Source organism: Aquarana catesbeiana, linkage group LG07, assembly GCF_042186555.1.
Source record: "Aquarana catesbeiana isolate 2022-GZ linkage group LG07, ASM4218655v1, whole genome shotgun sequence".
NCBI lineage: Eukaryota > Metazoa > Chordata > Amphibia > Anura > Ranidae > Aquarana > Aquarana catesbeiana.
The window spans coordinates 91,160,719-91,173,149 of record NC_133330.1 but is presented as its reverse complement, the minus strand read 5'-3'; the positions used below and the strand labels follow the sequence as shown (position 1 = coordinate 91,173,149).

Sequence of the window (12,431 nt, the reverse complement as noted above, 5' to 3'; positions counted from 1 at the left end):
ACACACACACATTAGCCGCTTAGCTGAATTGCGCACGCGCATTAGCCCTTTCGCTGTATTGTGCCCAGGGATGCGCCGGAGTGATGCTCTACCGCGTATGTGCGAAGGAAGGCAGCGATATTGGCGAGACTGGTACTTGCTTCTTTCGTGACAGGTGAATTGGGTCAGTGCACCAATATGACCGCAACTCACTCTTTTTAGTTATGCCCATGAGGAGGTATAGGCCCAGGAATGTCTTAAATTCGGAGACCGTAATAGGTCTCCAAAATCTGGCAAGGGTCAGCTGGGGATTAGTGGGGATGAATTGACCAGCATACAAATTGCTTTGGTCCACAATAGATCTATAGAGATCTTCGGTGAAAAACAGCGAATAAAAATCAAGTGACGTAAAATCACCTCCACCTGAATTCCGGGTTGGCCAGTGAATGGGGGAAGTACGCGTGCTGCAGATGTGGTGTGCTCCCATTTAGGATTGGTGAATGCAGCAGGAAGGGCACTATGGGCTGGATGGGCCTGTGTTTGTCTTCTTCTTGGTGGCAGCGGGACACTACTCGTGCTTGCCACCTCGTCAGCTTGAACTGCACTTATGGGACTCGCAACGTCACCAAGTGTTACTGCAGTCCTGGATGTATGACCAGGATGTACTAGGCCGCTGGTGGCTGCCAGTTCACCAGAAGGATGAGCGGCGCTAGTACTGGCTCTCTGCTCCATACGAGGGACCTGTGGTTCTTGCACCTCAACGACAGCAGAAAAAGATCGGGGTCTGGTACGCCTGACCTTGGAAGGGACCAAAACGCCGTTGTCAGAGCTATCTGTCAGGGTGCCGCTGTTGTCTACAGGTTCGCATTCTGAGCATGAATCTGACAGATGAGTGACTTCCTCTTCACTATCTGTCATGCTCAGAAACATGTAGGCCTCTTCACTAGTGTACCTTCGATTTGACATTTTGGTCTCTAAATTTACTGGTACACTAGTGAGACTCACAGTTAAAAAAGCACCTGACTGTCAGCGACTGCTTCATATGCTGTAAAAAAACTGTTAGCGTTTGCAGGGATCAGGCCTGACTCTGTGAACACTGCAGTTATTGTTTTGTGTTTTGTAAGTGACAGTGATCGATTGATACTTCACTTGGGTGGGCTGGGCTGGGAGGAGGGGCTAAACGCAGGTGCTAGCAGGTATCTGGGCAGATCTCGCTAACACTGCGTTTTTGGGAACCCTAAACTGCTGGGGACGCTAATATAGTTCTAATCAGATCAGATATGGATCCGTTCAGACACTATACTACTAAGGGAGGCGTATGGTGCATGCATGGGAGTTAGCGCTACTGGCACTAATCTAATGCTGCCCGGGGGCGACGCAGGCCCTAAAACCTAGCTTTGATCAACCGCCAGGTGATCAGGGGGATAAACCTTTATTGGGTAAAACACAGCGGGTGCCCTGACGCTATAAAAAATAAACTAGCTAAACTGCGTCAACCGTGACACTTATACAGTGATCACAGGTGACAGGGGGGTGATCAAGGGGTTAAACCTTTATTGGGGGGGGGGTTAGGGGGGGTCCCTAGACCTATCTGGGCCTAAGACTAATTACCTAATTAGTCTAATTAGACTAATTAAGACTATGACACCAGTACAGCGATCAAACAAAAATCTGATTGCTGTACTGGGTGACACAGTGACAGGTGGTGAAGGGGTTAACTGGGGGGGGTGATCGGGGGTGAATTGTGTGCCTATGTGACCTGGTGTCAGTGTAGTGTTGGTGCAACTCACTCTGTGATGTCTTCTCTCCTCGGTCTGGAACGGAAAAAAAATGACACAAGGAGAGATGACATCACTTCCCCTGTCCATGTTTACACTTACACGACAGGGGAAGGATCTCATGCGTCAGGACCGATCACCAGGTCCAGGCCAGATATCATTGGCCTGGGCCTGGGGATTGATTAGTTCCTGATCGAATCCGATTGTCGCGGCCGGCCACGCGCGGAACGTATATGCTACGTGGTTTCACGCAGTCGGACCAACCTGCCGCAGTATAACTGCGGCGGCTGGTCCGGAACTGGCTAATTAACACCATATGATAACCTTATAGGAAATTTACATCCTGTAACTGGTCATGTTTTTTATTATAGACTGTAGCAGCAAACCTGATGATTTTTACATACAGGTAGTTGACCATTTACATATGGATCCATAGGGGTGGGGACCAAATTGCAATTTTATTTCTACTAGAAAGTAAATGTATTTACAGGTTAAAAGATAATACACTGCCACTACCAAAAATGGATTTTGGTCCCTTCCTGTAAAACAGAATGTTTTGCCCTCCTAACATGGTGGATGTAGTGAAGTGAGATTAGAAATGGCTCCCATAATTATATGAATGAAATGTGTTATATTAAAATAAGTAAAATTCATGTGTAAAAGGGAAATCAATATATAACATGGACGTTTAGAGGGGATGTTCCTTGGAGAAACACAAGTTTTTTGAAGGATTGTTTCATACTTTAAGGTCATCACAGAGGAAAAGGGAGCACTCTTTATGTCTAGAGGAAAAAAGATTTCATCTCCAAATACGGAAAGGTTTCTTCACAGTAAGAGCTGTGAACATGTGGAATAGTCTCCCTCCAGAGGTGGTTCTGGCCAGCTCAGTAGATTGCTTTAAAAAAGGACTGGATTCTTTCCTAAATGTACATAATATAACTGGATACTAATATTTATAGGTAAAGTTTGTCCAGTGAAAATCCGATCAGGAAGGAGTTTTTCCCCGCTGTAGTAAATTGGAGCATTCCTGGGGTTTTTCACCTTTCTCTGGATCAACTGTGGGTATAGAATTGTGTATATGGGGTTGAATTTTTTTTTTTGGTTGAACTAAATGGACCTGTGTCTTTTTTCAACCTGACTAACTATGTAACTATACCATAAGATGATATTTTGTGTCAAATACTCAAGAATATACAGTATTTGGGAACAAAGGGTTAATATAATTGATAAGATAAATCCCAAGGTGGGTTTATGAAAGCAAATAGTAATTTTCCGTGTTTAATCCATTAATAGAGACTAATAAATAGATAAAAAATATCTAAAAATATCACACTTTGCATAGAGGGCGTTCTATGGCCTTCTATGCAGAGTGTAATCTGAAAATTTTGCTGAAAATCCTGCTCATCCCTAGTGGCAGTGCAAGAGTAAAATTGGGAGATGGGCACAGCATTGTCACCCTATACCAGGATGTTCTTGGCAGGATCACCAGTTTGCCCATAGTGCCGGTATCATGGATTTCAAGGGCCAGGCACCAAAATCGTGGATGAGTCTGTGTCATCCAAGGAACAAAAGAGAACAAGGAGAAGTATTATAAGGGAGCTTGGTTTTTGAACCCCTATGTGGGGAAAGTATGGGTTGACCTGGGATTAGGTCAAATGTGGAGGTGAGCGCATTTATGAATGGTGGTGGGAGTCGCTCGTATGATTCACAAGAATTGACACGAAGTGTGAACCACCATACATGAACTGTTCACCATTGCATGTAAAAATACACTGTTCAGGTTCACTGCTATCATGGGTTGGAGATGAATTGTCAGGGGATGTCATACACAGACATCCAATACAGGCGATCAGATCGTTTGGCTGCACCTAAGAATTAGGAACAAACGAGTAAGTGAAAAAAGTAAGTTTATTTAAGATAAAGACAAATGCAAACCAAACAGCAAATCGTAAACAAGTAATACGTGCAAGACACAGCAAAACCCAAAACACCTAACTATCTAACTAAATAATTATATGTTCATAAGCACAGAAAACAAACATAAATACCCCAGGCAGGGACAAAAGCAAAAGGGAAACAGAAGCCAGGAATGAAGAAACAGACCATAATGGGAGCAGGGAGCAGGTACAGGGAACAGGTCACAAGGACAGGGTACATGGAACGGAGTCCAGGACAAAAGCAGGAACAAAGCAGGTTCAGGCAGGGACAAGGCTAGCAGAGGGAATTCTGAAGCATTTGAGCTTTGGTTCAGGGCGGGTTTATATAGACCAGCAGACTCCAACAGGTGTGCTTGATAGCTGGTTGGTATTTCTGGCAGGGAGACACCCGCTGGTGGCCACCAGAATTACACCCTTTGGTGCTGAGTGTAACAGTGCCACCAGCAGGTGAAACCAGTAATGACACCGTTCCTGACATGAATCCTGCAGGTTTGGGATTCATGGGAATTTATGTGCATATTTGCTCAGAAAGATTTTTTTAAACTCATAATGCACTGCATGGCCTTTGAACTATGGCTAGCAGGTGATCATAGATGGAGCAAAATTTGACTAGTTAAGCAGGGACCAGCCAAATTTCGATCCATGTGTAGTCACTGTTGCTCAACAGAAGTCAATTTTTGTTGAATGGATCTGTTGGAAAAAAGCTACTTGATCAGCAGCTGGAGCCAATGGCTGTAGCACTGATTTGTGTATTCTGACAGCAGAAGACAGAATACAGTAGTGCAGCGGGCAGGATTCACGCATCCAACACGACTGTATGGATGGGAACATCAGTTCAGTTTTTTTTGTTCAGCCCTCTGGCTAATCAAAAAAGACTGGGCCATGTATGCCAGCTTTAGAAGGGCCAACAAAGGGGCTTTTAGATAAGCAAGCCCACTATACAAACATAATAATAGAAACTGAGTGACACCCATTGGCTGAAAAAAGAGAAATATAAAAAAATGTAAATGCAATACCAGGCATGCCCCACTTTTAAGTACACAATGGGGTTTATTTACTAAAGCTGGAAAGTGCAAAATGAGGCTCCCTTCTGCATAGAAACCAATGAGCTTCTAACACCAACTTGTTCAATTAAGCTTTGATAATAAAACCTGGAAGCTTATTGGTTTCTATGCAGAAGTGAGCCTGATTTTGCACTTTCCAGCTTTAGTAAATAAACCCCATTCTGTACTTAAAAGTGGGGTATGCCTGTACTTACTTGGCAAATCAAATTTTTGAGTACTGACTGTAGTTTATACATTAAAAAAAAACACATATTTATTTCACCTGTCTTCCGGTGCTGCTGTGCAACATTTGTATTGTTTGCGTGACATTTTAGAGAAGGAAAAAGTACTAAGAAAATGGTCAAGAGATGACTTACATTTGTTTTAAGAGACCTGCTGGAACAAAAAAAAAATTGCAACTGGAAGATAAAAGCTCCTTAACCCATTCTGAGCCCACAATGTTATCACAGCATTATAAGCCTCCACCTAATAAAAGTACCTTAAAAATCTTTGTATTGTATGGTATGGTATGTATTGTACCTCTGTTTGTGGTTAACTCCTTCCTGCCTCTGCATTGCCCAACCTTTTTTTTTTTTTTTTTCTTATCTTTTACAGAAATGACTGATGTGCAAGGAGATCCTGCCTCAGGTTTAAAACAGCAAATCGGTTTCAGAGAACTTGTGGTTTCAGAAAGAGGAACTTGCAGTGTTGGGTGGGGGGTGGATATAAAATGAGATACAAAAAAAAAGAAAGGGTTAAAAGAGTCAGAAAGATAAAAAGCTTTCTCAATAAAACCACAGAGAATGGATAAACAGGAAGCAGCGGGCGATTTCTGTAGCGCATTGTTGCTGTTGTCTCTCGAATGAATTCTTTATATATTTTTGTAGGTGATAGCAGGCAGTGTTAGGAAGTGCGACTTCTGCTAACAAAATACTGACCACAGTCTGACTGTCCCCTTCCTGTTGCTAGGAACAGACTTCTTCCAGTAGGTTTGTGTGCTCATATTTTGTCAGACCTTAGAGAAGATCATTTCCTGCGGAGTATGGGATTTGACAGATAATTGGTGCAGGTAGGTTGGAAGTAAAGGCAAAGATCGGAGGAGACGGACCATATTGTATGGTGAGATGAAGACCATCTGATGGATGGGTAAAGGGCAGGGATTGAAAACTGATAAGAGAACTGAGCATGCGGGACACATATATTAATAATGAAAAGCCAAGTCAGAGAAATAGCTGGTCAGCACATAAAAAGCAGTAAAAGCCTGAAGACATCATTGGATGGAGAACTTGCAAGTGAACAGTAACTTAATTATTACTAAAACAATATAAGAGAAGTGACCAGGACAGAGAGCACTTGCAATGGAGAGCAGAGATACAGCAAGATATTTGGTGATGCCGCAGCAGCCTTCTGCCAGTGTGGAGAGAGAGGTCCAACTCATAATGCAGAACGGAGAGACAGGTGAGTTCATTCAACATATCACTCTCTATGGCTCCTTGCACAAGGACACATTCAAATATTCTCATCTATGCTGGATCCTTCTGCCAGGAGCTGGCAAAAAAATCCAGTGTAACAAACTGTTTGTTTTGGCACGTAATCACTTTTAAGCTGCATTCACACCTGAGCGTAGCGTCTTTGAGCGCTTTTCCAGCGTTTTTTCATAAACTTGCATGTTCGTGTGCAGCGTTTTTGGGCTTTGGTGTTTTTTTTTTATTAGCCAACAGAGGAAACTATTATCTGTTGCAACATTTGTTGCTAGATATTTCAGCTTTTCCATTAGCTTTTATTTCTTCTTTTATTATTATTATTCCTTTATTCTAATGTTTTTTCCTTAGGGTAAGGGGTTCGAGTTCAGTTTAGGTTAGGGTTAAGATTAGGATTTGAGGTTAGGGTTATTTATTATTATTTTATTTATTTTTGTTTTATTTTATTTATTATTATATGAATAGTAATAAAAGAATAAATAAATGTAAAATAAATAAAAATCGTAAATAAAAAATTAATAAATTCAATATATTAATACTAAGTAACAATAAATAAATAATTAACCCTTAACTTTAACCCCTTAAAAAAATTAAAAAATAATAAATAACTAAACACCCTAACACAAAATAAATTATTATTATTATTAATAATATTGTATTTTTTGTTCAAGTTTGGGTGTTTATTGTTATATTATTATTAATAATAACAATAATAATAATGTATTATTTTTTAAGGTTAGGGGTTAATTATTATTTATTAATGTATTATTACATTAATTTATTTTACTTATATATGATGATTTTTAGTTATTTGTTCATATATTACTATTTTATTTTGTTAATTTTTAATTTGAGCAGAAAACCACGCAAAAACATGCGCCAAAACACACAAAAATTTGCGAATGGCACATTTCCAGTCATTTCTCTGAGATTAGAAACGCAACAAAAACACCCTAATCTGCCCAATTTGAGCGACAAAAACAGCTCCAGAACTTTTTTGAGCTCCAGGCATTTGGCTTCAGGCAACATGGATTGGAGTTGTGAACCATTTCCATAGAGAAACATTGATTTTTTTTCTGCTCCGGCCTTTTTGAGCTTCAAGCTACAAAACGCTCAGGTGTGAATGCAGCTTTAGAAGCGTGTGCAGGTAAACCCATTCTATTGGCTATACTATTCATTTATTCTAGCCATTTGAATGAACTTACACATATACCGGTACGTATTTGCACGTTTATATGCTCAAATTATGTTACTAAGCTCTCTGAATGCAGGTGTGGGGCATTTTGGGGCATTTTTTTAATGCCCCTCAACGCTGCTCTAAAGTATGAATTGAATGAACCGCACATATGCCCATGGACACATTGGCTGAAACAGAGCTGTGTTCACAGTCATAAAAAGTCATAAAAAGAAACTGGTAAAAGGTACCAAACTCAAAATACCATTACACAAGTATGCTGCATCTTTTATAGTGTCTTGCTTGCAGTGGATGAAAAAGTGCTGTTCATGATCCTAGCCCCTCTAAAATATATGGTCTCTAACTATCAATTGCATTGTAGATGTTTTGCTTCATTAGGTGCAGAAAATATCTTGTCATTTAGGCCTTGTTCACACGGGTATATCTTTATCAATGTATAGATTGCAATTATATCTGTATAATGGAACAACTACATATGCTTATTAAGTTCTGATAGCAGTGCTACTCAATATTTCTCCATTGCTATCCTTATTTTACTACAAGTCAGCCAAACATGGTCTGTTTAAAGCCTCGTGCACATGGGCATATCTATGTGCATACTAATGCAAAGGGCCATGTTTGCCCCCCCCCCCAGGATGCCCAGGTGTTCCTTGCATTCACATGCAGGCAGTCCCATTTAGGTCTATTCGGATGCAGAGGCTCCATGGACACTGATGGTTCCTATATGACAGCAATGCAGGTGCGGGTGCGTGTCCCTGAACACACACTGTCTGCGTTCAGGGACATGCACCCGCACCTGCAAACCTGCCAGATTGTGTCCAACCGCTGTGCCTGTACAGCCCCTACATCCCAATAGACTCAAGTGCGACTCCTTGTGTGCAAATGTAGGGAATACCCATGCACCCCATGTGAGCGAAGGCACCATTTGCATGTATGTACATATAGATACACCCGTGTGAATGAGGCCTTAGACAGACCATGTTTGGCTGACTTCCAATAAAGTAAGGATCAGCAAATGACACATACTGTGTAGTACTCCTATGCCGAGCCTAAGAAATTCAGCTATTCCATTATACAGATTTACCGTAATTGCAAATTATTATTATTATGCAGGATTTATATAGCGCCAGCAGTTAACGCACTGCTTTACAATAAAAAAGGGAGACAATACAGTTATAATACAATAAAATACAAGAGGATTAGGAGGTCCCTGCTCAGAAGAGCTTACAATCTAATAGGGTGGGGCAGGTGGTACAAAAGTTGTAACTGTAGGGAATGAGCTGATGGTAGTGGTAAAAGATTAGTTGGAGACGTGATAGGCTTTCCTGAAGAGATGAGTTTTCAGGGATTGCCTAAAGGTAGCAAGAGTAGGGGATAGCCGAACAGGTTGAGGTAGCGAGTTCCAGAGGATGGGAGAGGCTCAGGAGAAATCCTGGAGAAGAGAGAGCTTGAGAGTAGGAGGTCTTGAGAAGAGCGGTGAGGATGATTTGGGCGATATTTGGAGACAAGATTGGTGATGTAGCTCGGGGCAGAGTTGTGAATGGCTTTGCATGTTGTGGTAGGGTTTGGAGGAGAGGGTTGGCAGACACTGATTGGTTGGTAAGGTAGATAAGTCTGGCAGTAGCATTCATGATAGACTGAAGAGGGGATAGCCTATGGAGAGGCAGGCCAAGCGAGTTGCAATAGTCAAGGCGAGAGATAACAAGGGAGTGAATGAGGAGCTTGGTGGTTTCATTTGTTAAAAAGGGGGCGAATTTTAGAGATGTTATGGAGGTGAATTCTACAAACTTTTGACAACAATTGGACTTGAGGCTCAAATGACAAATCAGAGTCTAGGATTACACCTAGTACCCTGGCGTGAGGGGAGGGACTGATAGTTGCATTGCTGATTTTGATGGAAAAGCCATGGAGGGGGACACGGGGGGGGGGATATTAATAGCTCAGTTTTAGAGAGATTTCATTTAAGGAAGTGGTGCGACATCCATGCTGATATAATAGGAAAAAAAAAGACTGCGCTGGAAAAATATCCTAATAGTAAGCTGCAACACAAAGTGAAATACACATAAATACAAATGGGAACAAAATATGGTTGCGCTCTAAACCCTTAACCTTATAAACCGTGATAATAAATGATCAGTTAGTGAAAACTTGAAATAAACAGTCCCAAATAAAAAATATAAATTAGTTAACTCTGTGAATAATTCAATGACTGTAAAAAGTTCCAATGACGGTAAATCAAACTTTCAATCAAAAAACCCTTATCAAATGTTGAATAAACCAACGTGTGAACAGTTCAAAAAAATTGGTGTGACTTTTGCTTGACAGACACTGTGAATCCACCACCCTAAGAAATGTGCGCTTACCAGCTTCACAGACAAGAAATGCCTGTGGCTAACACCCAGCCAAGGGTCTTTTATGGGTGGCACTGATGGGCACTGAAAAGGCTGCAAAGATGGGTTCTTATGGGTGGCACTGGTGGGCACTGATGGGCACTGATAGGCGACACTGATGGGCACTGAAAGGCTGCAAAGATGGGTTCTTATGGGTGGCACTGATAGGTGGCACTGCTGGGCACTGATATGTGGCACTGATGGGCACTGATACGCGGCACTGATACGCGGCACTGATAGGCATTCCTGGTGGCACAGGCAGTGGTAGGCATTGTGAGTGGGCACTGATTGGCAGCTGCCTGGGCATTGATTGGCAGCTGCCTGGGCACAGATTAGAATTTCCCCGGAGGTCTAGGGGGCATACCTGGTGGTCCAGTGTGGATGGCTTCCCTGGTGGTCCTGGGTGGGATCCGAGGGGGGGCTGTGCTGATAAACAATCAGCACAGACCCCCCCTGTCAGGAGAGCAGCCGATCGGCTCTCCTCTACTCGCGTCTGTCAGACGCGAGTGAGGAAAAGCCGATCACCGGCTCTTCCTATTTACATTGTGATCAGCCGTGATTGGACACGACTGATCACGTGGTAAAGAGTCTCCGTCAGAGACTCTTTACCTAGATCGGTGTTGCAGGGTGTTAGACTGACACTCCGCAACAACGATCGCCGCGATGCGCGCCCCCGGGTCATATGACGCCCAGTCAGGATATTGAAACCACTTTACCGCCGTCATTCTGCTATATGGCGGGCAGCAAGTGGTTAAATACACTGCACATTGCAACTAATTGAATCACCTGCCTGCCTGAAGTATATTGGAAACAGTACACCAGGAACAGCCTGCAGTGAGATATAGCTAAACTGTATGCAGTGGATACATATATATGCATATATATATATATATATATATATATATATATATATATATATATATATATATATATATATATACATATATATATATATATATACACGAGACTATCTGTATATATATACAGTGGAACCTTGGATTGCAAGTAACGCGGTTAACGAGCGTTTCGCAATACGAGCACTGTATTTTTAAAAATCGTAACTCGGTTTGTGAGTGTTGTCTCGCAAAACGAGCACGATTCAGGCCAAAGCGTGTGCAGTACCGCGTTTATACAGACAAGACTGTCTGTATATATATATATATATATATATATATATATATATATATATATATATATATATATATATATATATATTAAATACACTATATTAAATACACTGCAGCTAACTGAATAATCTGCCTGCCTGCCTGCTCAATCTAAATGACACTCTCTCTCCGTCCACGCCAATAAAGTAAAGTGGGCGGAGCTAGCACATCCTATATAAGCTGAAGCCCGAAGAACCAGGGTGATGGAAATAGGCTACCCCTGGTACTGTATATTGGTATGTAACCCTGTAGCCTCTGAAAGTGAACCCTTTAGGGTAGATTGTACAAGCCCATTTAGAAAACCCACCTATGGTGAACCTGTAATAAGGGCTTTGGAAGAGTGGGGTGGCTATTGTGTTGAAGATGCACTGTGCAAAATATGTGGGTCTGGACTGGAAGTGTGGAGATAAAGGTTGTGATGTAAAGGATTGTACACTATACTTCTGCCACAGTTAAGAATATTAAAAGGCTGTATGTGTAGGCATTCCTTATTTCTGTAGGAGGGCCTAAGGAATGTGTTGTCAGAATGTTTATACTGAAATATTAAACAGTTTTATATTTATGAAAATGAGCAAGGATCTATAATCAAGGAGATTCCCACTTATTTCCACAAATCAACAAAATAACTCGAATTTGTTTATTCGCGCGCTAACCTGAAGACAAAAGGAATGCAAAAATGTGCAAAAATATATATATTTATTTACTAAAATTCAGTGCAGAATAATATCAAAATATAGCTGGTGTCAAACAAAGAATATGGATCAACATTTCAATTTTTAATATGGATAATACAGACAATGAGAAAATAAGCACAGGATGTTGTTTCAAAAATACCAAGGTAGCAAAACTTAGTAATTCCTTAAAAGTGATTAATAGCTTATCAGTGGCTCAGAATGTGAAAACACAAAGTGCTGATTTCGACATGTGACCCCTCTCTCTCAGTCAACAGATTTTGTGAGCTCAATTACTTTAACACCACATGGACAAACTTGTTATACCATGCACAGAATTAGTGATTTAACCAAGACTTATATTTAAGCTAAAGATAATTTCCAACAAATTATTTTATTGTAAGCATACATCATAACTAAACCATTTACGGAGGTCACAACACACACTGAATTGACACGGAGAGGGCGGGGAGACAGACCAAAATGACCACGCAATGAGGAAGCTCCTCTAAACCCGGGCGCACAGTCTAACTGACCTCCTACCTCCATAGCATGCAGAGGCCCTGGAGATCTGAGAGAGTGGTCACACTCAGTGGCAGATTCCAGTTGCCACATAGAGGGAACGAGCTGCACAGGGAGGACGCTGTCTTACCTGCCTTATCCATCTACAGGGTGGAATGGAGAGCAGACCTCTCCTTGCTGGTCCCCAGGCCTGCCGAGGCCCAGTGTCCAGAATCACCACCCCTACACTGCCTGAAACATGGACGGAGTCTGGAGTGGGACAGGAGACC

General features: G+C 41.6%; 1 protein-coding gene across 1 annotated transcript in view; it reads left to right on the top strand.

Moving 5' to 3' along the window:
* The first annotated feature begins 5,501 nt into the window (after nucleotides 1–5,501).
* The window catches only part of CYTH4 (cytohesin 4), a 138,714-nt gene continuing 131,784 nt past the window's right edge, over nucleotides 5,502–12,431 (top strand). Inside the window, exon 1 of the mRNA XM_073592477.1 lies at nucleotides 5,502–6,195. Coding sequence (XP_073448578.1) covers nucleotides 6,096–6,195 — 100 coding nt within the window. The 5' untranslated portion in view covers nucleotides 5,502–6,095. The remainder of the gene's footprint in view (nucleotides 6,196–12,431) is intronic.